This window comes from Nipponia nippon, unplaced genomic scaffold (assembly GCF_047370975.1).
Source record: "Nipponia nippon isolate SJK-2023a ecotype South Korea unplaced genomic scaffold, ASM4737097v1 scaffold_5, whole genome shotgun sequence".
NCBI lineage: Eukaryota > Metazoa > Chordata > Aves > Pelecaniformes > Threskiornithidae > Nipponia > Nipponia nippon.
Genome location: NW_028262369.1, coordinates 3,854,464 through 3,881,167, shown reverse-complemented (window position 1 = coordinate 3,881,167; position 26,704 = coordinate 3,854,464). Strand labels below are relative to the sequence as shown.

At 44.3% G+C, this 26,704-nt stretch overlaps 1 protein-coding gene across 3 annotated transcripts; it reads right to left on the bottom strand.

The window, feature by feature from the left end:
• Positions 1 to 2,157: 2,157 nt before the first annotated feature.
• On the bottom strand, positions 2,158 to 24,943 carry EMP2 (epithelial membrane protein 2). Of its 3 annotated transcripts, XM_087733032.1 has the most exons (6): positions 24,743 to 24,943; positions 15,192 to 15,360; positions 9,311 to 9,422; positions 7,000 to 7,093; positions 5,511 to 5,657; positions 2,158 to 4,928 (listed from the first exon to the last, which is right to left on the bottom strand). In XM_087733032.1, the coding sequence occupies exons 3-6, from the start codon at positions 9,386 to 9,388 to the stop codon at positions 4,744 to 4,746; spliced, it is 504 nt and encodes a 167-aa protein (XP_087589158.1). In that variant the 5' UTR covers positions 9,389 to 9,422; positions 15,192 to 15,360; positions 24,743 to 24,943; the 3' UTR covers positions 2,158 to 4,743. The 3 variants fall into 3 exon arrangements, with proteins under 3 accessions (XP_087589158.1, XP_087589157.1, XP_087589159.1); XM_087733031.1 differs by lacking the exon at positions 15,192 to 15,360; XM_087733033.1 differs by lacking the exons at positions 15,192 to 15,360; positions 24,743 to 24,943 and adding an exon at positions 11,303 to 11,433.
• Between the last annotated feature and the right edge of the window lie 1,761 nt (positions 24,944 to 26,704).

Below are 26,704 nucleotides of genomic sequence, written 5' to 3'. Positions count from 1 at the left end.
TAGAAATAAACACACAAAAAACCCTAACCCCAAAAATTTTTCCAGTCGTCCTTCCCCCTTTATCTTCTTTTTCCTCTACTTTGTCTTTTTCCTTCCTTTTCCTCCCTCCCTCTCCAAATTTGTCATGCCTAAAAAGGTGTGAAAACATTATTTGTGACCAGGATTTAAACTTTTACCCTATGAGCTTTTAGGTTCCAAAACAGTTTTAATTCTTCAATACAGATACCTCAAGCATAAATAAGGTTTTTCTGCTGAAAATATTTTACTAAAAAGTAAATAGAAATATCTAAAGTAATATAAAAAAGCCCTCACAAGAGAATATGGCACCTTTTTTACCTCTTGCTGATAATATGTTAAGAAGGTTGAGTCCGTGAAGCAATGCACCCGTGTTATAGTCCTACCCTTTCCTTTGTAGCAATGTGCGCATATTTGGTTTAAATGAAGTTTTCTGAACTTCAGCATTTACGACAGCAACACGACTGCCTTTTTTAGAAATACAGTTTCACTTTTCTGGGTTTTTTTGAAGAGAAATAGAAGAAGAGCTTTCTTCTCCAAGAAGCAACAGTAAAATAGACCAAAATCTGTACCACGTGATATAGTTTGGGTATCATCAGGATTGTTTCATATCTGTTGAAATTTATTATAGTAGTTGAATTTCATGAAGGCACCTGCAATTTTACTCATCTGTGCAACGTACACCTGTTTTAAAACTAAGTACATGCACAGGTTTGTGGCTTTTTGGCTAAATCTATTAAGGGGGAGAAAAAAAAGAAAAAAAGAAAAAGAACACAAAAAAACCCCCACATCTAGAAATTCAGTTAGTGCAGTAATGATCCAAAGTAAGCAAATGGCCCTCTAGATGTCATGGTAACCTCTTCAGCACGCCTCTTGATAGCACTCAGGTTGTTGTTCTAAGTTATTATTAGCGTGAAAGGAGTATTTTCTACTTTGGGGAAAAGCTGACTGGACAGATAGAAACCAAACGTCAGCAACATGCTGAATATTAATACATGAACATCAGGTACTCATCTGTGACACTTCGGTTAGTTTAGAAACTATACAGACAGTAACAATTCCGAAGCTTATATATTTACATGAAGCGAAGTTAGCATGAATAAAAAGTAGTGTAACTGGCTTATTTGTTATTGTTCTTGTTAAATAACAGCTGGTTTTGTCTTGGTGCCTAGACTTTCAAGCAATTTCCACATCTTCCTCCACTGCCAAGGATCCCTCTTTGTCCAGAGCTTGGTGAAGAATTCAAAGGCCCTCCTCAGAATCCTGAAACTAAAAGTGGCTTATGTGCAAAATCGCAAAGGGACTGCACTGCCGTGGACCCTTACAGAAACCGATCCAAAGCGTGCTCCCCTACACAGCTATCACTTGTACCTGTTCCATGAAAACCTTAGTAACAATTCTGCATCGCATTGGAAGAAAATAGGCAAAATAAGGGCTTTGCCACTTTCACTGGCTTGCTGTTTATCACAGGTTGTCATCCCAAAGAAGTACTACGTTGTCATTCAACGAAAAGATACATGTGGATGTTACAGACTACTTTGGGATACACAATCTGTAACTCCTTAGAAAACTCTTTGGAAGACCCAGACTACCTTAACAAGTGGTCTACTATTGTTCCACTCTGAAGCACTGTATTGTTACTTGCAGTGAGTTCCCAGTCAAAGCATCATTTGTACTGCAGACAGTTTTCATTCCCTTATGGTTCCTACTTGTTACAGTCTGTTATGAAGTTTATTCCGTTAATTTTGTAAGCAAGCGTGTTTCTACAGCCTTGAAAATGAAGTCTTGTCTTTAAAACTAATTTACTTCCACGTTTCACTTTCTTTCATCTTATTACTTCAGAGGGGATTATCGCACATATGAAAGAAACAAAAAATATAATAAAATTGGTCACTGGCCTGTTTCTAACATTATTTTCTCACATGGTCAAGGCACTCAACCTAATCTTAAATACACAGCTTTTTTCTGCAAATGATGAAAAAAAAACCAACCAACTTACACGTAAACTACTAATCAGAGCATCTGTGGATCTTGCATTACTCAGTAGCTATTCTTGTGACACCATACACTTAAATGTTCGATACACTGATATTTTCTCTGCTTACCCTGCAAGGTCTTCAACAAAGGACAAAAATAACCAGCTTGTGGTTCTAGTACAGGCAGGAAGAATTTAATTTTACCTGTTCACACACATACTCAACTATTTCTCATCCAACATTGTGTAAATATATCCCAAGCTTAAAGACAAGGTCAGATTGCTAAAGGTATTGAGCTTGCTATTACAGTACAAGAATTTGTTTTAACTTTATTTTCACGTACAGTTTCAGAATATATAGAGCATAGAAAATGGTATATTTTAAAGGCATATCAGGTAGAAAGAATATCCTAAAATATGTTTGTCCTGTTAAAACTCTAGTTCAGACTGTTTTGGCATTGTTTTTTTTGGTGTGCAGAACATTCCCATCTGTTCTATGTGGCATCATGCGTACGCTGCTGTTGTACACCGTGGTGTGCATGCTTTTCCCTTTTAATTAAATGGACAGATCTTTTACTGTGGAATTAAGCTGTGTGTTCATGTATATATACATCTTTATTTTACATATTTGCTCTATAAATGACCCGAGCATTATCAAGGCAAGAAACTGAAGAAGCATCTCTTCAAGTCAGTGGCATAACAGCTTAACTTACAATTTTACAGGACTGTCTTCTAGATGTAACAGTTTTAATCCATATTTGCTTAAGAATTTCCCTTACTATTTCATGTTTGAATAAAAGTAGCAAAATGCCTACCTAGCTAATACTCTGTCTACTTTCAACCTTAAACCTGCATCTGCTTATTTAAGACAACTTTTGCTTGCTAGCAAAATCCAGGTTTTGAATCTGAAATGTATTCAGCAAACTGTAGAAACACTTTTTTAAAAAGTAGGGTAATAACTCTTGAAACTCAGAGCATTCCCACTACGAGAAAAAAAACCTGACAAAATCCTAGCACCACACTAGACTGGTGGGAATGCATTTTGCTCAGACTGGTTTGGGGGTTTTTCCTATTATTACTTTACATGTGTTGTCCTGCTTACTCATCTAATTTCTTAAGAGTCTTGTTGGGCTTGCTTTGCTCCCAAAAGACAAACAGTACATGCCAAAGCATTTTAGGATGTTCAAAGAATGGAGCTGGAACTATACGACCTATTACTCACGTTGGAGACAGTTCCAATACAGTTACGCACCTGAACTTTTACTTTGTGAGAAATCAAGGATGAATCAGCTGAGGGAATGGGTCAGACCATCAGCTGATGTACAATGCAGTAAGTATCCACCTTAGTAGAGCTATGCTACTTTGTAATAACGAATTTGTTCTACATGAAGTGTAAAACCTCATTCAAAACCTATTTACTTTTTTATCGCCTGTGTATTGGGCCAGCTGTAGTGAATATACTGAAATAAATACATGGTTAGTGCTTTTACTAAGTCAAATCTATATTTAAGCATCAAAGCTGTGACTAACCAGGAAAAGCCACTTCATTCATTCTCCACACTGATCTCCCAGCTCCAAAATCACCGTCAGCCAAAGCCAGTATTACACTGCTGAGCAGTTCAGCCTGGTATTACAGTACAGATTCATCTCACAAAATTACCGAAGAATAAAAATCGCCAAGTCATTTTATCTTGAAAAACTATCCTGGAATTCATAAGCATAGTAATTGCGCTCTGATTTATTTAGTAGGAGTGTTTAGTTCAAGTAAAATCCACAAAGGAATTTAGAGTGAGTTTTTTAAAGGCCAATTTCCTAATGGGCAGACTCGGGGAATGCTTTTGTAAATGATACATTAGCCATGAAATCACTACATAATAGAAGCCTGCTGTAATAAACACGATCAGTTTGGCTGTAAAACCTAAATTTGGCATTGCTTGATCACTAATTTGCTTAGAATTTTGCAGATGTAGGCAAGGTAATGCTTTTTTTTTCCCTTTTCTTCCTTCCAGAAAGACTATGCACAATGCAAAAATAAAGGGATACAGGACTGGAGTGGGGTTCTCCTTGCTGCTCAGACTATGCCGGTCCCAAGTTGTGCCGTGAATTTGCTGGTAAATTCTCCTGCCAAGGGCTCTGTATGCTTAAATTAAATGTGAAAGAGAATCAAGAGAATCGTTTGCTGGAGGACAAAAAGGAGTTGTTTACTTCTGCAAAGCAAGTGGTTTTAATAAAAGCTTGATGACACTTACTGCACATTATAAATAGCAGAACACTAGGCCTCTGCCAGAACAGACACGCTGCGTGCAGCTTTGGGCTTTCATAATTGTTTGCTTTTTCACTGTGATCTGGGCCTCATTTTTTACTCCCCCCTATATTTATCCCATCCCAAAGGGGTACATCTGGTCCAGGAAGATAGTTAGCATATTGCTTACAAGTTAATTTGCACGGGCTTTATTTGTAATCTACTAGAGGCCAGGAACAAACTGTTAATGTCTAGTACAGGGAAAACCACTTATGATGATGAAATATGTAAAAGAAACAACTTGGCTCTGTCCTGCTCAGACCCCTGACCTGTAGGTGCCAGGCATTCCCTTAAACCTGCCATTTTTTTTTATTCTGTTTCATATCAAGAACACAGTACATTTTTAGAGAAACAATAGCTTTACTACAAAACCGTGTAAATGATTATATACAAAATGGTTACTGGAATTTGGTTTTGTACTGTAGTGACAGAAATAACTAGCTGCTGACATTTATTTACGCTTCCTTAATACTAGGTACATAACCCCACTGATCAGGGTAAAGGCAAATGCAATCCAGGCTAGGACAAAGGAATAGCCATATTGGCCTTCAGAAACGTCAATGCTATATTCATTGCTCTTGTGCAGTTCTTCGTGCCTGTCTGTATAAATGGAAGCTGCAATCATAACACACAGACCTGGAGGAGGAAGAAAATAGTAAAAGTTTAGCATCTTAAAGTGTTATCAATGTGCATAACAACTATTCACTCTTCTTCTGGCAGCTGCTTCCACCAATGCTCTTTTTTTGCAGACACTCCTTTTCCATCCTCAACCTCAACTGGGAGCACTTCAGGACACGTTTTCACTTTCTTTGGCATGCATTAAATCTGAAGTGCCGTTGGGCGTTTATGTCATTTGCAATGAACACAAAGGGGTTCTAAACATCTGGATAGTTTTAAAGACCAACAGAGAATTAAGGAAGTACCTGCCTGTAACAATCACAGAGTTATTTCATTTGTTCAAGCACTTCAGAATCTCAGATTCTTTCCCTTCAAAGTTTAAATGACTTTATTCTGAGCAGGGATGTCATTCATGTTTTAACTGCCTAAAGAGCACAGAATGAGCAGTTCACTGCTTAAACCAATACGAAGGATAAGCTGTGACCTCAAGAGCCCTACAAATTCCTCATGCAGCTCATGCTTTTTGAAACCTTTTTCCCCTTCCCTTTCCTACTTTCATGTAAACATCTTTAAAGTCACAAGTGTTGAAAAATCACTCACATGACAGGAGCTGGATAATAGAGGTTAACACAAATCTTTCTCCTTGCTTTAGACGGAAGAGTTGAAGAATGAAAACCAGAAATGCCACACAACAGAAAATAGTAGATAGGATCATGGTAGCCTGAACAGCCTGAATTGATTGATATTCTGCAAAAACAAAAGCAGCCTTGATTAAAAATACAGTTTCTCTCTTTGCCTGCAGGGAGCAGAGGGGCAGAGCTATCTTCTGCAAGCAGGAGCTCGGCAGATAGAGCGCACCAGTTGTGCAGGCATTGCCTAGGGCGGTTCTTCTCTGCTGCCCTGGTATTAATGCAGCCTGTGCTTTAAGGACTTCTAAAAGCTTCTCGCAAAACTGAATAAAAATACTGAAGAGACCATTTCTCCCACACCACATCCTTTGCTACGTACTAAAACGCAGTGACCCTGCCAGGTGTCCCAAACGGCTTACAAGTGCAGACCCAGCCTCTCGCCAGCCCGGGACAGCTCTGTCCCGAGACGTGAGCAGGCAGCACATCCGCACTCGGCACAAAAGATTCCTTCGATTAAGGTCTTCCATCCTGTCAATGACTTCCCTGTAACGAGGAGCTAAAGCGACCAATACATTTGTAACTACGTGTAGCTGCTGTGTGTAACCTTGCTGCAAGAATACAACCAAGCTAAGCTACAGCACCTCGCCTCTAGCATAGCTACACTGTTAGTAGGTCTGTGAAGAGCAGACATACCTCAGCTACTCATAATCTAGCTAGTTCGGGTACCTCATTTCAATGAATATGTAGTAACACAGACATCAAATGCAAATTCGTTAAATTCATGTTAGCTTAGCTATGCCTGCGCGCAATGGATCACCTCACCGCAACACAGATCGGCTCTAAACCAACCTGATGCTCGGCAAGCAAAGTTACTTTATGGATGCATGGCTCTTCAAATCATCTGCCTCTTTAATACACACAAAGACCGAAAGTATAGAGTAAATGTAACATTTGAGAAATGTTATTTTTTGTAAAGCAGGACGTTAGACTGTGCTGTATATTAAGTCCTCTTTGCTAAAACTTCAGCTTGTGTTCTGACCTTCCCCCTTTTTCCCCCATCCCTGTACACAGCCAGTATTTTTAGGTTCTTCTTTGGAAGTTAAAGTTCAATTCTGAGGCAAATTCTATCACTTCAGCCACACTTTCGGATGACTTCACTCTTTTTACCTGATCTAATTTTTTAAGAACTCTTTAGCACTCGTCGTTAGTTGTTTGTGTTTACTCTCTTGCACTGGACTTTCAACCACACCTGGCAGTTCCCTCTCTTTTCCTCTTACAGAAACTGTTGGAACAGTTTCCTTTTCCAAAATGAAAAGCCAGTATTAAAGTTTTTGGAAGACCTGAGTAGTTAGAGCATGCAGCTTTTTGAACAAATATATTCTTGCCCCTGCAAATTCGGTAGCGATTTCACCAGATCTCCTGCTAAAGGAACTGAGCCATGGGGACGGAGGGGCACTCACCTCTGAATTGGTCAGTAAGAGCCATACAGGTGCTAGTATTCGTGGAACACATTCTCCAGACATCTGTAGAAAAATTATCTCCTACCCACCAGGCCTGCAAAATAAAAGTAAAGGGCTCTTACAGGGAAAAAAAATAAACCAACACCACAAAACTGCTTAGTTGTCCGAGTGTCTCCTGATCAGGGACATCAGCTGGAACTAATTCCTGTTCGGTTTTGATAATTAACCGTTCAAACTAAATTTGAGATCTAACGGCATTTTGGACTCAAGGGTATATCATTATTCACATGTCATTTTCATTTTAGACCTGTGTAAAGCAGAAAAGAGCATAGATGGCAATCGTAAACATCCCAAAGCAGAAGGGATCTTCCACTGTTTGGGCAGAAGGTTTGGATAGCCAGTGATCGCCCACTCCTTCAGTACCTAGAGGAGATCTGCTCTGTTCATCCAGACCCTGTTCAGGATGCACAACTCTTAAAGACACAGCATTTTTTGATTTGCAGGAAATAGCAGGGTATACATCTATGAAACAGAAGCCCTTTATAAATCTTCTGCTTCCTGACATTGAATTAATGACAACTTGATGTAGCTGTGCTGGCAATGTGCAAACGCAGTACATACACTATGGCAGCTGACTGGAAGAGGCTAGCAACAAATGAAGATCCTCCTCTGGTATTTCTGGTTTGATGTTTTAACATTTAATGCAAAACAGCACTACAGGGACTGAATTTTTACGGTAGCCTGGGATTTTTACGGTAGCCTGGGAAATGCTGCGAGCACCCCACACAAGTGGCATTTCCTCAGGAAGCCCATTCCCATTCCGATAGCTACCCAGGCCTTTGTTGTGACTAGAGCTGGAAAAATACGACTTTTAAATATGACTCCTGGTAGCATCTGCTGCTTAAATAGACATTCCAGAAACATCACAGCTTACTGTGCAGCTTTGCAAACAATACTGCAATAAAAACTATGATATATTATGACAGTAGGCATATGTGTAATAGTAACACTGTGTTTTAAGAACAAGCATTACCTTCCCAGGATGCCATTCATTTGGATTTTGCAGTCCAAGTTCAATATATTATTTTTCAGCTCTGAGCACTACATAATCCTTTCACAGTTATTTTCATGACTATAAAAAGCCTCTGAAGATGATAAAATCTAATAGAAGGTGGTTACATAGTTTAAGTTCGTAATTGTGTAAAAGTAGCTAATGACACAAAGCAGAGTGCATGGGGTTTTATTTCTATAATAATTTGATTTGTATGTAGCAGACCTGAACTAAGAATAAGTTGCTTTGTCCACCGTCCTAGCTTTCTAAATATTCCAAGGAGCAGGGTAAGACAACTTGCTTTAGTGCTCAATCAATGACCTACCTCAAGGGAACAAATCAGCCAGCTAACTGAAAGATAACGTCCGAGTTTGTACAATTTTGCAATAAAAAGTTGTGGGTAGCACATCATTTCACTTGGAGCACAGTCTTGGAAAAGACTATGGGATTCAAACCAACTTCACCGAGTACAGTAAAGTATTTTCAGCAGAGAACTTTTTTAATCCTACAAGCCTGTAGATACACCAAACCTATTAGAGAAAGAAAGAGTCCAGCGTGCAGTTCAGAGTAGCAATCAGGATAGGGGGCTGTTCTGGAAAGAGGAAAATTCAGTTAAGAGCTGTGATGGAAATACTGGAAGGTAAATTCTTTCTGGTCACAAAAATAAAAAGGAAATTCGACAAGAATGCAACATAAATTATTCTGAAACTTGGTGCTGAAACCGCTTAATTGAATGGAGACAGATAAATTCATGGTGTCTCTTTCATGATTTCATTGGGCATCTTGGACAATGGCTTCTGAGGCAAAGCAAACCTTGACTGTAATTATCCCCACGCACTAATCACGAGCTATTTGACTTCAGGTACTTGCCACAAAAGGACGATAGAATTTTTCCCCCCTTTTCCCTCATACCCCGCTGAACCAAGTGCCACAGCTCCACCCTACAGCACAGTACTATTTGTAAAGATACTCCCTGGCCGAGTATCTCACGGGGGAGAGGATTAGCTGCGTAACGCGAGCTTATCACCGGATGCCATCCCAACGCGTGGCGTGTAGGTGTATAGTCCTACCCAGGTCTACCAGCAACACGCGTATCCAAGGCACTCTGGTTACAAAAAGGCGTAAGCAGACCAGTGTGCCTAACAAAGTTACATGCTTTCAGTGAGCAAGCTGGAGACCACTACAGAAGAACAACTTCATTTTTAGGCAGCAAAGCAAGACCTGTGTGTTGAAGAGAAAAAGAGCAGAAACGACACTTACATTGTCAATAGTTGAGATGAACAGCAGTGCTGCTGAGGTTATGTGAAACACAATAATGAAAGCCAGAAGAATCAACATCCTTGATCTGGGGAGGCTTTAGTCTGAGATAAATCTGTTCAAAATAAGAGCATATATGAGCGGTCGTTAAAAGCTGTTAACCGATCCACCTGTCATCACGCTGTTTCACTGTGGCTGTGAGTAGTCGCGGTCCGCGCGAGGGTATTTCAGACCGAGGTGCCGCTTAGAGTCAGGAACATCGTCTGCAGTTTGAGTCCACAGCGCGCGTTCTTTCTCCAGCGAGAAACGATTTCACGTAATCAGACTTTACATCAGCCTAACAGCTTTCTGTGTGTTGTATGTGATACGTAATTAGCATCGCTGGTGCTAACATGAATCACAACTTGAAATGAAGCCAAGAGGTGCGTTTTGCAACCTGCCAGCGGGCCGGCTGCGGCGCGTAAACACACAGAGAAGTTTCTTTCTGCGTGCTTCTCCAGCATGGATATAAAACACCCTTCGTGCTGACTTTTAGAGAAGTACTTTTCAAATTACAGCCTCATGTGCACGTGATGCTAGAATTTCCACTGGCTTTGGTAAGGTCTTGTTTCAACCATGCTTCCAAAGTAGGAGGGAACGCAGATTTCAAAAGGATGCCTGTAGAACAAAATTAAGTGCATCAGGAACTACCTCCTAGATTTAGGAACAGCTATGTTGTACCTTACGTTTCATGTAGGTTGGCCTTTGTTCATACAGTTACAAGTTTTATCCATTGATGAATGACTTAAGGCTACCTTTTTCTCCAACATATTGCTCTGACTGGTAGGGTCGAATAAACCCATTAGTCAGGTAATAATCCAGTTAGTTATGTTATGTCCAGTCACTTAATACCCTCTATAGTCTACCTATTCTCTTCATACCTTATCTAACCCATTTATTGCTGTTTCACATCTCAAATGAAAAAAAAAAAAAACCTCTTATGTACAAAGGAACGACAAACTTTATCTGAACTGGAATCCCCGGGGAATCTGTGGGCACATAACAAATAGGTTAGGGAGAACTACTGTTCCTAATACACAGAAATGTACAATTGCCTGGTACGTCTATTGTCTTCTTCTTGTGTAAAAATGCTTGGCAATTAATATATGCTACGTTCTATAAGGAATCTGCAGTCTTGCGGATATTTTCTGTGCATTTAATGTGCGCCGTTCTGCAGCATTACCTGCAGGTTATCACTCATCCGTACATTAGCGCATGTTTCTCCGCTTCCTTTGCTTTGGACACATTCTCTTACGTCAAATGATCCCACTCACGTAACGCAGCAAACATCCAGAAGAAAAGGCAGTTATGATTTTTAAGACTTCCATGATTTTTTTCACGTCTAACCCTCTCTCCCTTCCTGCCATTCACTAGAATCACAAAGCACATGGAGAATTTAACCAAATAAAAGGACTACTTTGACAGCATTTTTAAAGCAGCTCCACTGGCATTCTCATCAGGCCAGAATACTACTACTCTGCAAAACTTTAACAAAAAGATGACAGACAGCATATGAACACGCTGAATAGAGACTAGAAGTTCCAGACTAATCCTTTACATCTCCACCGCAGTATAGCGTTTCACTGCAGTACAGCGTTGTAACAAGCACAAAGCCACACAGTATTAAAGTGCTTTTGAGAAAATGAAAATTGATCGATAGCCTTATATCCTTAGCTAATTGGAGTGACTGGATGGGAAAGCTAAGTCAAGTCCTAAAATACGGAAAGCAGCTACTGCAGTTTTTGTTCCTTCCCATTTTCTCACTGCTAAACTTTGCCTTCTCAGCCACAACAAGAACAGAAGTGGTAATTTCCTCCAAAGAGCCAATTCTGCTGCATGACTCAAGATCTTCTGAATCTAGTCCTGCTTCTAGAAATGTCATTCACGGCTCTCTATCGAGCCTTTCTTCAATGAGAGGAAGGAAGAAGGAAAAGAAGGTATTTTGTGGGTTTGTACCATGCCGCATCAAAATATTTTCATTGTGAACTGTACCACTCTTCACACAGCACTCTCTTGTCTTGTGGTTGGGTTTTTTTCTGACTTTCCTTTGTTGCACGGATGGTATCTGAGCAGCCAATAATGCACCAGTCAGCTGCCATAGAAGGAGAGAGAATCAAATTGTACTCAGTATTATTTAAAGAATAACAATACAATTTCATCTTATTACATGAAGCATCATAAAGTAAGAGAGGCAGAACAATGTAACCTAATTAAAACCAACCTTGCAGAATCAAGACTTGCCAGCACAGAAAAATCCACTTAATCTTCAATCAAGTGAATGCTTGTGTTTTACTGCTTTCAGCCATAAACAGAAGTGTTTCAAACAGGAAGGACAAACATGTATGGGTGATGAGAAGACATTTTATGTTTTACCCAAATAAAGCCAAGATTAAATGAAAGAGCTTTCTCTTTTGTTTTCACAAAAAAATAAAGGACAGTAACAATAATCTGATGTTTCTGTTCTGAAGAACCTTCCTAACAGCCATTTTTAGGTACTTCTTCCTGACTTGCTGGCAAGGGCCCCTTTCACGACCTGCTACGACTGCTGCACACACAGTGCTACAGCAGCTCTACACAGATACGGGAATTAAATACGCTGGGGGAAAGGAAGGAGCCAGACCAATTCCAAGTAATTGATACCAGGAAAAGGCAGCAAGAACTCGTTACCCAATCTGTCACGCCTGAGCAGGGATCCCACAAGCACAGAGAAAGATCTGGGGACTTCAATCACTCCCAGCAACTTTCTCTTCCCACAGAGACTAAGGAGCATCCCTGGTTCATCACGGCCAGCGCAGGAGTCGCGAGGGGAGGAGGGTCTGCCAGCTGAACTGTACGTAACCTGTACGCGGGGAGCAAAGCGCAGCTCCCTTCTGCTAAGATGCAGCCAGCAACAATGCAGAAGCTCCTACAGTACCTGCCTCCCTCTCAAGGCAGACATTCTGGCCTTCATCTCTCGGGGGGGACTATTAGCAACCAGCCCTCCTCCACTCCCGACCATGCTGGAACTCAAACGTTTATTTTGGAGACTCAAGATCCTTCCGCTCCCTCGGCAAAAGCTCTTCCTTCCCCGATCCCGAGGACAGCCTGCCTGCGTACCTCTCCTAGCCGCAGGCAGCTCCCTTCCTCTCTGCGAGCAGGGGAAGGACACAGTTAGGTTTTCACCTGGAGAATTTCTGACAACACTGTTTGCGTTAACATGCAGAATTCTTACTTTAATAACTTATTACTAACCAAACACTTCGGTAACACCCTACTCTGCATACTAGCTGTAGTCCTCGTTGTTTCTTATTCAACATTAACTGTTTCTCAAGGGCTCTCTTCAGGTTCACCGTTGTTCCCCGTCCTTTAGGCAGCAGCTGAAACCCCTGCCAGAGCTTGCCAAAGCAACAGCATGCCGCCTGGCAGCAGCTTTTGCCTCGCTCTTTCAAAATGGAGGGTGCTTGCAAGAACAAATAAGCTAGCACTACTGTTTAACCTGGCTGAACTAATTCTGCTCAACAGAACCATCGCAATTTGGGTTAGATTCAAATCCTATCATCTCTTACATTTAATGTATGCAGCCACAAGAAAACATTGCTTAAAAGGGGTTGTTAATAAGAACAGAAAATGCATTTCTAAATCACACAAATTTGGGACTCTAGTCCTTTGTACTATTGCACTGAACAAGAATCTGCAAACAACTCTATTAAGAAGATGCATAGAAATGATCAGCCTCTTCAAGTAAAACTTTGGTATCAGTGTGCGATGTGATAGGGGATTCTGTAGTATTTTTTTCCGTTGCTGTTTTGCAGCTCTGGAAGCACTGCCCTATTATCAGTGCTAGTACCTGCTGCGCTGAAAAGGTTTCTTGCTCTTACAGGAGTCTTGCTCTTAAATGAACCATTGCTCAACTCTTCTGGTTTAGTCTCTTGATTATAGGTAAGAATATTTGTATTGATCGAAAAAAGCTTCCTGGGCAGAGTCATTTTTTACTTTCTGTCATTTGAAGTAATATGCACTACGCTCTCAAGTCAAGGTGTTTATGATTTTTAAGTACGCTGCCTTTAGGCACGGATGAAGGCTGGGAGGATGCAGCAGATATTGTTCATCATTCCCCAAAGCAGTCTGAATGCTTTTAACAGGTTTTACACACACACACATACACACACACAAGAAAAAAAAAAGCTTTTTGGACACACTATAGTTGTCTTTTAAAAGTGATGATGGAGCCACTCTTCTCAGAAGTACATGATTTAAAGACTAGAGGCAACAGTCACAAGTTACAACAAGGAATATTCCAATTGTGAAAAATGTATTCATTATGTTCAATGAGCAGGATTAAGCACTGGAACAGGGCCCAAGAGGCTGTGGGATCTCCATTCTTGGACATCTTCGTAACTGGACTGAAGCAAGGCCCAGAGCATCCTGAACTAACTCCTGCTTGGAGCGGGAGTTTGGACTGGAGACCTCCAGAGCCCCTTCCAGCTCTGCTCTCCTCTCGCTCTGTAGCTATTTCAGGAGCCCCCCTCTACTGACCTCCAGCAAAGCTCTGACAAAAGAGAACACAGAATTTCACTTAGCTCATCACTTGACATTAAAAACAGATCTTGGGGTTATGGTAAGAATGATGTTGGATGTCAACATGAACCCCTCAATTGCAAGCCTCGCCATTTAACACCACTTCACAAAGCATGTCGTAAGCTGTGCAGGTACAGCTGAGTTGGAAGTGCAGGCTGCCACTGAATCCAGAAAGAGTAAGTTACGAGAATCCTCCGGAACACATCCAGATTTGCTGTGGTAACAGGGTTTCCCACAAATGCTGTTAAGTTGCAGGACGCTTACACAAAACACATTGAGAACAGAAGGCCAGTTATATTAACAACAAAGATTTTTTCCATTAGTGCAGAAGAACTGTTTCTGGGTAATACCCCAGTGCTACCTTATTTCACACAGGGAGGATAAATGCAGCAGTCACGCCATCTTTAATCTTTTCAGTGATACAGACTATCGGAAGCAGTAATTTGCACTTTTGTTAGGAGAGGCGGCTGCGCTTTACAAGAGGTGGCTAAGAAGGGCCTCTGCTACAACCTCCCAGACACGCAGAGGCAAGTACCCTTCACAAGATAAAACACTACGACAATCACAGAACTGCACAGTAAAAAAAAAGTAGCTGGTCCAGGGTTCCCAACACTTCTGTCCTGTAGTAAGGAAATACGTTACAAAATGGGATTGCCTCCCTAGGTCGAACTCCACACCCCCCCGCAAAAAAAGCCTCAGTTTGTCTTTAAGACAAAGTTTATCTTTCATGTCCAGCAGTACAAAGAAACATGCCTATTTGATTTTTTTTCTGCTGTTTAGTACAGCAAGCGAGCAAAAAGGAAAACTCTCTCTTTGACAGTTGTTAGCAGAAGGTTTATTCCTACTTTCCAGTCCAGATGTCCTCTCTGCAACCCATGCTGTCATTTCTTCCCATGCGGTTAAGTTCTGCTGCCAGGCTGTTTCTCATGTTTGTGCATATTTGATTTTTGCAACCAGAGAAACATGTACGTAGCACAGTATGTTTATCCTGTGCTCATTTGCATTGAGAAGGCTAAAGCTTATCCTACAACATTGTCCGCTGCCCTCATTTCCTACCATCAAGTCGATTTTTTGTACCATCTTCATCTGAGTCCCTGTATGAAGAAAATCTTAAGGCAGACCATCCTGGTTTGGACTCCTAGAAACACGGTGAAACACTGCAGAACAGCTCCTGCTCTGCACAGCCCAAGGCCGGAGGGGTGCAGACTGCTCGTCACCCACACTTGGTGTGCTGAACAGACACACCCGAAAGAAGGGGTAGAGGATCCTGCTGAACAAGTTACCGTACCTGCAGCCTTCTGCGCTGGGAGTTTTCATTGCAACTAGAGCGGCGGGTCTTTGGGCCATCAGTAAGCATTCGATTCAGCTGAACTTTCCTGAGGTCACTGGTGTAAAACCGAGTCAAAGCCAGCCTTCTTAATTCTCAATTCTTCTGCCCCTCGGTGCTATAATTAAGTCTGCATACGTGAAGTTAGAAGAAAAAGCTTGTATACTGGTGGCATGAGAAGTCTGTCATCTTGTGATGCATCATAAGATTTACATGATAATCACTTTGTTCTGCTCAGTGTTCTTGTGCCACATCTCATGGTGTCTCATGACAGGGAACTCATGAGTCGGCTCATGTTTCGCCTGCACCATTGTCCCTAAACTTGCATAAAATTCCCTGGTTTATAAGGAACGGAGTGATACTGTTAACTTTTTTTCTTTTTTTTTTCCTTTTACCAAATATGAAGGGTTCTGCTTTTCTTGTGTAATTCTCAGAACTAGAACCAAAAGTGAAGTAAGTTCAGACAGCAGTTTCTCCCAAACTAGCAGAAGCTTTGAGGATTTCAACAATCCTCTAATGCCTAAATATCAAACAACATAAAGGACAAGAAAATCAGGAAATTTAACACCAAGGGAATAATTATACCAGTTGAAACAACTCGCTCCAATTTCATTATTCCTTCTGCCTGAGTTAATTTAACAATTGGGAACAGCAACACGACAAGATATAATTTACTGAGTGATATTCCTTAAAACGAGGCAGGTAATATCCAAACTCTTACGCTTTCTTTCTACGCTTTGCCCTTTCAGTGCTCTCCAAGCTGACTGTTGCTCTGACCCTATTCCCAGTCCGAGGTATCTGTACACGAATCCATCCCTGGAGTAATTTCCATCGGACCACCGGTCCGTCGGTTGTTGTTGCTGCAGGGTTAGCCCGGCGGCGTGCCGGAGCTGCGAGGCCGGCCCGGCAGAGGTGCCCAGCGCAGCGGCCCATCCTCGCTCTCCTCAGCGCTGCCGCGCACCCCTCTGTGCTGCTCTGCACACACCCCAGCTGTGACACATCTGGATCCTTTCCATGTCAGCTACAGAAGAATCCTTCTGTCATGCAAGGAGGAGTCTGGAAAGGATAAGCACATCCTTGTACCTTGCTTTCTTATTTTTTCCTGTGTCATCAATGCACATTGGAAAAGAAAAGAAAATACAACTAAAGCAATCTAGTTCTATTTTAGATGACAACTTGGGAGCCTTAATTTAAGGAACCAGCCTTTAAACATTTCACAGGACAGGAGTGCTAATCTTGAAGCTAACATTGCATGTCGATTTATAAACAGCATGCAAAAGTTTTGCTGCCAGTAATCCCTGAAAGAAGCATTGATAGTTCTCTGGTGCATGAAGTGAGCTGCTACTGTTAGAGCTCGCAGGTGTACCAGCGACAAAGAAAATGAATTTTCTCTTTTATTAAAGTCTTGTTTATAAGCGTAATTCAGTAATTAAAAATATAGGTCTACCAACAGATGTGGGAGTCTCTGTATTTGTGCTCAAATATTCTCTGTTTTCAGGGAATCGAATATATTGTAGAACTGGACCATAGCCGACCTAGTCTTCATGTTCAGGTAGATTCATATTCTGACCTGGTTTCGTGCTCAGGTTTTACAGAGCTAACCGTCAATACAGAAACCGTATGTCCTCTTTCAACCAGTGATCTCTCTAGCCAGCTAGCAAACCTCCCAGGAGTGCTGGCTGGCTCTGACTCCACTTCTACAATATTGAAGGGGAACCCGGGAGGGAAGAGCAAACGTAGAGTAGCAGTCTACGCAGCAGACGGGCTCCCACCCCATTTTTTCCTGGTATGAAGCTAAGCGTGAAGAACAATGTACACTCTTCAAGAAGTAAAATTGCAGGCCCTTGCTTGACGCTGCAGACCCAGCAGCCTCCAGCACAATTAAAGCAGTCGGCTTGTTGTATTTTGATAGTGAAACACAGGGGCTTGGAGACAAACTGGCAAGAGGTGGTATGACCTAGTTTTTATCCAGCTTCTTTCAGAAAATCTTGCCTTGCAACCAAAGCCCTGAGGTCCGCTTTTTGTGTGCACCGAGATAATAATATAAATGTGCACCTATAGCTCAATAAAGCCTTTTGTTCTTATGGCGGTTGGGTGTTTGTCCATCCTATTGGTACTGTGAGGGACCGCCCAAACGACAGTAAACTTACAGTGAATAGGCTCATGTTCTCTGCCTACCCATCACCTATGCGTGAAGGGATACTGAAGCACCCTTTCAGCTCTTTCTGGATCTATTTCATAAACACCAAAGCTTAGCTCCTCCTCAGAAACCCTACCTAGCTACCAAAAGTGGAGCAAGACCGTGCTTACAGCTGGCCGGCAGACCTTCCCTGAACTTCCTCCGTTCCTTCTCACCCTGTCCTCCTCATTAGATCTATCCTATTAAGCCAGAACTCCAAAGTTTAGGAAATCATAACCCTGCTATCCCAAACAAAATCAAGAAAAAAATTGCAGCAAAAATGCAAAGTGCTAGCTTTGAGTACTGAGACCCAAAGAAGCTGATGTTTCTGATTTCTTAGGAATGCTTTTAATAAAGTTTTGACCTAGGGATGCCAGCATCGCTGCCACTTCTGTAACTCTGTCAGTCGTTTATTTGCAAACAAGTTGGGGCTGGGTTTAGACTTGCCCTACCACTCCTTTCACTATGGCCCTGCTGTGTGCGCGGCAGAGGGAAGTCACTGCCATGAAGCCTTTGCGGGCAGACTGAGCAGAAGAAAACGGGCAGGACCTATGGGAAAACACGATCACGATGCCCTGTCAGGGGGTGGGGAAGTGGCGCTTACAAGGAAAATGAGCCTTGTGACATCTCGCCTGAAAATCCTAAAAAATAGCCTTAAGCTTCAAGGATTCAAGATAGATGTATTCCAATACTCCAGCAAAACCTGGAAGAGCAATGTAACAGCCACTCTATGCCGAGAAGACAATTTAGCAGGTACAGAAGCCAGCTACCTACACCGACAGGCCCTCGACTACAGGCATATTTGAATAATAGTCTTTAAGCCTCCATCTTTTCAAAACTGCTCTTTAGAGGTTTTTGAGTGTTCAGCAGCAAGACGATGTTTGTCCTCCTCCAGCAGCACGAACCAGCATCTTCCTCAGAAGTAAATCTTGTATATATTCTTCTTTTTCCCTAAAGCACTTTTTCTTTAACTGCGCTTTTACACTAGATAATCATAGCCTCAGGTTTAGCCTGCTCTATGTCTGCTTCTAAATCCCAACACAACCCACAGCGGCGTAAGGCAGGCTGCCTTATTACTAAATAACACCCGAAATGGTTACAATTCATCTCTAATTCCCACCACAGTTGTTGCTTGTCCCCTCCACCGTCTGCTGGTCCACCTTCAGTTTATGCTGAGAGTTACACGCCTTTGGAAAAACGCTTACAAAGACTGGTCTTTAATGAAAGATACCCCACGGAAGCAATCTGTTCAAGACATCAGTTCTCACAGGGCGCATATAGTCTGAGAAAACCCAGCAGTAGTTTAAAAGAAGGAACTGCTTGTGTACTGTAGTCTCTGGTTTCTTACAAAACATAAATGTATTCTCTCAGCTTTCACAGAGGCATCTGCAAAACATGTTACAAAATGTTTTTAGCTTGAAGTATGTATGGGTAGAGCTTAATGGTACGCTTGGAAATTGAAAAAAAAGCACGCATCGTCTCAGGCGTTCAGTGCATCCTCTCTGTTCAGCCACTTTTTAAGTTCTGCACCAGATACCACTTCAGTATAAACAAAGTTGTGGTATACATTAAAACCGCCCTAACAATCAAGCTGGTCGAAAAGTACTAAAAGCTTGTTTTCCTAAGCTAAACAAGACAAGAACTTCTCGTTCTGACTTGTTCATTTTCAAAGCTGAAGACAGACTGGGGATATACTTGCTTGCAGGTCAAGGCAAACACATGGAAGGACAAAGAACTGTTTAACCTAAAGATGAAAATAAAGGGCTATAAATCAGGTGTGAGCACATATAGGATGGAAATTATAATTCTTAGAGCTGTCAGGTTCTGGAACAACCTTGCAATCACCACAGCATGGGAAAAAAAGACCCGCCTCCACAAAAAGGGATTATGCGACCCAGTGATTGTGCTAGCAGGGCAGCAGACCTGGTGACCCGAGAGGTCCCTCCGGTTCTGCACTCCTGTGAAGGCAACCCCAACAGCTTCTTTGAGGACTCCACATGTTTTGCAACACGCTTATGCATGACAGCCATGTCCTTGGCACTCTGCTGAAGTCCCTCCTGTCTTTCAAAGACTTCAGGCAGCGCTGGGAGCAATGCCGACTGTTGATCCGTACAGTGGGGTAATACAAGCGGTGATCATGGGACTGACGACGCACAAGCAGCTTCGAGGGCGGATTCATTTCTCAGGTGGGCGGTAAAGCTACAAAGAGTGAGCGAGGCCTGTCCCCCTTCCCCGAGGGTGACCTAAGGGCCACCGCTGCCTCCCAGTGCTCCAGAGCAGTGGTCAGGAACCAGAGAGCTCTTTGCAGCCTGCTGGCACAGCCCTGGCTCGGGGAACCGGAGAGCCGTTTGATGGAGCCGGGACAATGACAAGGGGGTGTACCAATTAGCTATTCAAGCTATGAGAAACCTCCTGGGAACCTGCTTCTGAAGCAAATAACCGAACTGAGGTGTGGCTGGCCTCACCCCTGCTCAACGACTGTGTGGCCACATTTTGGTGTCGAGGTTGTCCCCTTTTCATCAGGTTGACAGATTAAACGTGTCCTCAGTCTGATCCAGTGAAAAGCAAAAAAAAAAAAAAAGCACACCTGCAGCGTTAACTCTAGACATTAATATAGTCCTGAGAGCAAATCTCAGACCCTGAGCTCTACTGACTGCAGACTGCTGCTTATCCAGAGATTATTCCAGATACAACAGAACAGCTCGAGTGATTTATGTTGTTCCACCTAATTAACCAACAAACAAAGGCAGAAAAGGTCTGTCTTTCCAGATTGAAAGCAATGCGTTTAATTCAGTAGAAATGAAAGCTGATATTGTTTTAACTTTGGCAGATGCTCTATGGAAATTGCTAGCAATTAAATGTGTTACATTCACTGTTGTAAAATTTTCAAACTGCTTGTTTTCATTTGGTTTTGACTAGCTCTGTATTGAGAAATTTTGGTTTTAGTTATTTCAGAGTTTACGCATCATCTATCGAGAGTGTGAAAATACATCTCTATTGACAGTAAAGCAGTTGGCTATAAAATAAAAAGAGCAAACTCTTCCACAACTACTACTATTTTGTTTCACAGCAATACTGTAGCATACGATTGGATTTAATACTCAGCCTACCTTCAGAATGTCATTTTTACATTCTAATTTGTAATCGGTGCAGTTAAAATAAAACTTAAAGGTTGCCATGTGAACTTTACCAGTTCGGGCAGAAGGATTTCTAACACTTGTTTCATTGCACAGTTGAGCACACAAGTTCCGCGGCTCTTCTACACACTGGAAACAGAGCCCCGTCACCTCCTGCTACTACCTGCGTCAACTTTGCTCCACCCTGTACGGCCCCACCTCGACCAGGCTGGCTGCCCGAACAGTGCCTGGGTCACTGCAGAGCCACAGCTTTTCGTGCCAGCCACAGTGCCAGGAAGAGGCCCCGTCAAGCACACTGGCACGTGAGAAATGGGCAGGCTCGGCCAGCTCTCCAGCTCTACCTCAGAGTCTTCCTGCAGTCTCTAGACTTCGGTTTGTTTCCGTACTGGAATTAAGCGGCTGGTTTGTTGCTTCCGTGGATTGAGAACTGTCAGCCTTAGAGGCCAGACGAGTCTGCAGACTGACGGCAGGGACCACCAACGGCACACGCATCTCAACACGAATATCTGGGGACTGTGGAAGGTCACCTTCTGCCTGGAAGAAGGCCGTAATTTTTATGTATGTCAGGACGCTTAACACCTGCACTGAACACCTGAGGGAGTGTTCATACTGCCCACCTTGGCTGTTTGCGGCCTGTGCAATTCCAAACACAGCGTAGTGTTTAACAATCAGTGAAGTAAACCATAAATATATATCCTATAGCCATCTCTAAGGGGTGTTTGAGTCAGTCCACTTTCTGCCCCACCTACAGACTCCTGTGAATATCTCTACACAGCCAGAGGGCTGTATTTTAAGGTCACACCCAAATTATGAGGCTTCACTTGGCATGCACATACCATCATTAAACCTGCCCCTGAAACTTCATAGGCAAAATAAAAAGGCGTAATTACATTTTCCCCATTCAGTGAAGAAATAATAATTCCTTTGATGGATGAATTCAGGCCATCAGGTTTTCTCTTGAATCCCACCCAGCAAGATCTATTTTCTAAAAATTAAGATGCTTATCTTCCTAATGAAGTCATGAGCATCACCTGACATGTTGAGATATATTTTACAAAATTATCTTCTCTCTAAAATAGTAAAGCTTCCAACAAAAAAAGCAAAGACTGAGACCCCATCGCAAAGATCACTGGTTTGCTTTGAGCACCCAAAAACCAAACAAACCCTAACAAACACTGAACAGCTCCATGAATGGAATTCCTTAGTGCTGTGCTTATGTTTCCCCTGCTTTCCCTCTGAGACCGCTCTGATTTCAATAAAAGCTGTGCATTCCTTTCTACTTTCAAATTTGGCTGCACTGAAGTATCACATGGATTTTATCTAAGGTGTTTGGTACACTTCAGAGTAAATCTCTTTCTTATTAGTTCCTGTATAACCCACTGCCTCATTCCGCTGGGTCTTCTTCCAACAGGAAGATGGCAGTAGGACCTGGAAAGTACACTTCTGCCAGCTAGCAATATAAAAGATCTTGTCCCCAGAGACCCACTTATCTCTTTAATTAAATACATTCTTGTACTGATTTATGTGGTGGTGTCATGTCTTACATGATGCTCAAGACACAAATAGAACATGAAGTGGAAGTGGAAAACCAAAATATACACAAACCACTGAAGTGAAAAGGGAAGAGTCTCCTTGTGCTGCCATCCATCCCATTTTTAAATGGACAGGGAAACAGCATTATGAAGGGAGACAGACTACGACTAATATACTTAGCAAAACTGGAGGAAGGTCTTGCTCCTCTAAATATCCATAGGGGACTCATCAGTACAACCTTCTTCTAATCATTGCAGGCATGTCAAACCCAAGATGGGAAACAACCCTGAGACAAACAAGACAACCAAAGAAAAGCCATGACAATGGAAGTAAGAGGAAGATACAAGGCAACTGTGAAGCGAGAGATGTTAATAAATCAAGGGGTGAGGAGTGCATTAACTGAAAGCAGGTATAAGATGAAGGGAGAGATGTTAATTTCTTTTAAGCAACGTTGGCCAGAAACAATAACTACAGCATCTAAGAACTGAGAGAGAACCCTTGTCTAAGAGAATGACGTTGCAGCCGCCTTCAGTCTTGACCTGCTCGGTCTGTTGAACAACTTCCTTTACTAACAAGGTTTTCAATCTGTGTAAGCAAATAGAATACATTGTTTTTCCTCACCGGCAGATCCACAGCGTAATCAACGTCGCTTGGGTGCTTACGATAGAAGTCTTTCCAGAGACCACAAATAAAGAATACACCACCAGTAGTGTCTTGTCTACTGATAGTATGTTGTTTTTATTTTACACGATGTCAACAAACTGTTTTCCTTCCCGAATGAGCATACTAACAAGAAACTGATCACCTCCTAAGAGTTTTTATGGTATTACTGCATTTCACCTCGAGTTAATGTTGACGGCTATCAGCAGAATAATTCCTGGTTTCCTGGCTGAGCAGACAGCTGAGCTGGTAACATCCATGTCAGCCATGCAGCTGACGTGATAAAATCTGTACACATCTTTATTCAGCATGGAGGACGAATCCTCCCCCAGGTATCCCAACAGTCTATTCTCCAACTTTATTCTGCAAGTTCACAAAGGGATGCAGAGGATAGCAAGAGTTCTTTCTTTCAATGTCTTTGAATCAAAGGTCAAGTCCTCGCATCTTACATTGAATAAACTCATATCGGCTCCTGGTGAACATGTTTTCCATATACCTTTGTTTCCACTCCCACTTTGATTTTACCAGCTGTGCTACGTACCTATACCCCAGCTGCATTCCTTAGCATGGCATTTAATTTGTCACACACTCTCTTACTAAAAAGGGGCTGGACTCTCCCGTAAACTGCAATTCACCGTTCCCCCGCTCACTGAAACTCATGCCCAGCACTCCCCTACCCTTTGTGTGGGCTCCTGCCTAGCCATCTCTGCAGCCACCTGGCAGCCCAGCCTCACAGCTCTTTTCCCAAAGAGAAACTTCTCCCCTACGCTGCCTGGACAGCAAAGCCTTCAAAATGAACATCAGAGAGTCATGGAAGAGTCATTACAGACTATTCTATTTGACAGAAAAAACATCTGCTCAGGCAGGCAAGAAGGCTTCTTTTACATAGTTAACATACCAGAACTGTACGTACAGAGTCTGAAAGTAAGTGCAGAGAAAGTGCTACTTTTTTGATGGAGATTAGCCAACCATAGCTGTTTACTTCCAAAGTTCCTAAAGAAAACTCTAAGAAAATCTAGCACGTACTTTACAGCTATTTGGTGGGTTTCTTCACAGCCCTGTATCAAGTCAGAAGATACTTCTAAGATGTTAAACTGTAGTAATTTCCGAACACTTACATATTATTCCCAGGTGTTGGGGGAAAAAAAAAGACCTTCCCGCACCAAGTATTTCTGCCAAGAAATGAACGGGGAGGCCGAACTGCAGGTCTCTCGGTGGCAGCATTCTGTGAGTAGCAGCAAGCCCTGGGCATGTCTGCCGAGGAAAGGACAGCGGTGCGCTGCTCTTCCTAGAGATGTCCAAACAAGGAGCTGACCTCTAAAATTCAATACTCGATCTTACAAGCAACCCACGTTACTGAAAGCTGCCCGTCTGGTGTCTGGCACGTAACCTCCCGGGTATAAGTTGGACGTTACAGATAGAAAAAAAACACCAGTGAGAAAGACAGATTGGCTTATTAAAACTATAGTTTGACTCAAGTGGAAAAATGTTTAACGCTGGCAAAAACTTCATAAACCGAAGTCTGCACTGAATTATATATAAGTGTATTTTCCTTCCACTAGGGGGGGGTCAGCTGCCAAAAACAATCAAACGTTATTGCAGCGTACGCAAACTCCACTTAGAGTACATATAAAAAAAAAAAAAGAAAAAGAACTACCCTGTGGAGACGGCGAACTCTCTGCTGGTTTGGCCCAGCCCGTGAGCCACTTGCGATGCGCCCCGCTCCCCGCCCTGTCCCGCTCCGAAGCCCAGCGGGGCCGGCGGCGGCGCTCCCCGGCCGGCCTTCAGCCCGCCCCGGCAGGCGGCCGGGCACGGCGGCCGCCGACGTGCCGGAACAGAACTCCTTTTGTAGTAAACAAACCCCTGGATTTTTACACACACCCCCCCCCTTTATTTTTTTACGGCGGTCTCTTCCTCCCCTCGCTGGCGGAGCCACCCCCTTCCCCCGCGGCGGCCCCGGCCCCGCTCGCCCCCGCGCCCCCCGCCCGGCCGAGGCTACTCACGGGCGCGGGCCGGCGGGCAGCTGCGACCGTCTGGCGGCGGCGGCGGCGGCGGCGGCGGCTGCCTCCCGCCCGCCCTCCTGCAGAAATGATGTCAGAAGCGAACTGGGTGTGGAAAGAAAATAATTTTCAAAAGTGCCCCTCAGCCGCCTGCGACGGCAGAGGTGTGCGAGTGCGTGGATGTGGCGTGTGTGTGCGGGGAGGGAGGGAGGGAGAAACTTTTCCCCGCCCGTTTCCACTCCGCGGCGGGCGGGCATCCAGGCGCGCCGCCGCCCGGCCCTCCCCGGGGGCGCTCGGCCCGCCGCCCCCTGCGGCCGGGGCCGCTCCCGTGAGCGCTGTCCCGGCGGCGCCCCCGGGTCGCGGCGCCTGGGCAGGGCGGGCTGAGCCCCGGCCGCAGGGGATGCCCCCAGGCGGGCGCTGGCCCCGCTCCCCGGGCGGCCGCCGCCCTCCGTCTCGGCGGCGTTGGCTGAGGCGGGAGCGGGCCGGGCGCCGGCCCCGTCAGGAGTGACCGCCTGGTGCCCGGCAGCGGGGAGCGAGAGGCGGCGGGGGCCCTCCCGCCTCAGCACGCCCGTCCCGGGGAGCCGCGCACGGCGAGGGGCGGCGGTGCCCCGCCGGCGGCTCGTCCGTCACCGAGGGCGAGGGAAGGGGCAGGAGGGACGGTGCCTGCCCGGCGGCGGGGCGAGGGCTTTCCCCGGGGAGAGGCGCAGGGCGGAGCCCCCACAGGAGCCGTCCGTGGGGAAGGGAGCCCCGGTCCCCACCGCGGCTGGGGTCGAGCCGAGCCCCGCGGGGACCCTGTCCCGGCACCGCAGGCCCGGGGAGGCCGGGGCGGGAGGCCGGCGGCGCGCTGTGCCGGGCGGGCGGGGAGCGGCGGAGGAAAGGCGCCATTTCGCGCCGGCGGAGATGGGGTAACCCCGCCCGCCGCGGGCGGCAGCGCGGCTCTCCGCGCCGCCTCCCGCCCCTCGGCGCCGGCGGTCGGCGGCCTCCTCCCTCGGTGGGACGGTGCGAAGGGCTGCGGGCCCTGCGGCGCGGCTGCGGGACGAGCGCGGGGCTGCATGGAGCGGCAGCGAGTGCCATGTTTAGGAGGGAGCCTCCTTGGCGGGGAGCGTAGCGGCGCCGAGACCCGGCTCGCAGGAGTCTGGTCGTTTTCGTCCAGGAGGAAAACTTGTGTGTGGAGAGCTGAGGAAATCTGGGTTTATAAAGCCACCGCCGGGCAGCTCAGGTGAGCGCCGGGGGTACCTGCTCACACCTCACGAACCTCCTCCCTCCTGAAGAGGTTCGCTAACCACCATCGCTGCTAGCAAGCGGCAGAAACAAGCTGTGTCTGTTTTCGCCTTCGTTTTCACAAAATGCACGACAAAGTAGATAAAATAATGGCCATCGCCAACTGGGTGGTGCTATTTACTCCTACTCGCAAGCAGAACGACGACTGTACTTCAGCTTTTTGGCTGCCTTGCAGGTTTTGGTGTTGGTACAGCCTCTTGGCTTGCTCAGGGGCCCTAAAGGTCTCACCTGCTGTGCAGGGTTAGCCCTTACCACTGCCTAAAGTTGGCGAGGAAATCTGGCTATTCCCCTGTGACGTCAAGCTGACTTTTTTATGTTTGTTTTCTTCTGTGTCTTACCTTCTCTTACAGTCTGCACAAGGCGCTGTTAACAGTTGTTGTGGGTGTTAACCTAAAAATCAGCGAGATCGTGACTTTATGGATTCAAGGTTGTACATGCAAGTTCATGGAGAGTGTTTCCCAGTCCCAGAGATCACCTCTTCTGTAAGAACTGTAATGACTTCCAGCAACACCATCCCTAAAGTCTTCACACATATAGCAACTATTACATTGAGCAAAACACTTGCGTTGGTTACGACTCAAAAACTGGTAGCATGGCCTTAATTCCTTGCACCTTCACCTCTTCTGAAGTGCAGCACTAGTGGCCGTGTTCAGCTGTTAGGAAGCTCATGTGTTGCTAAGAAGC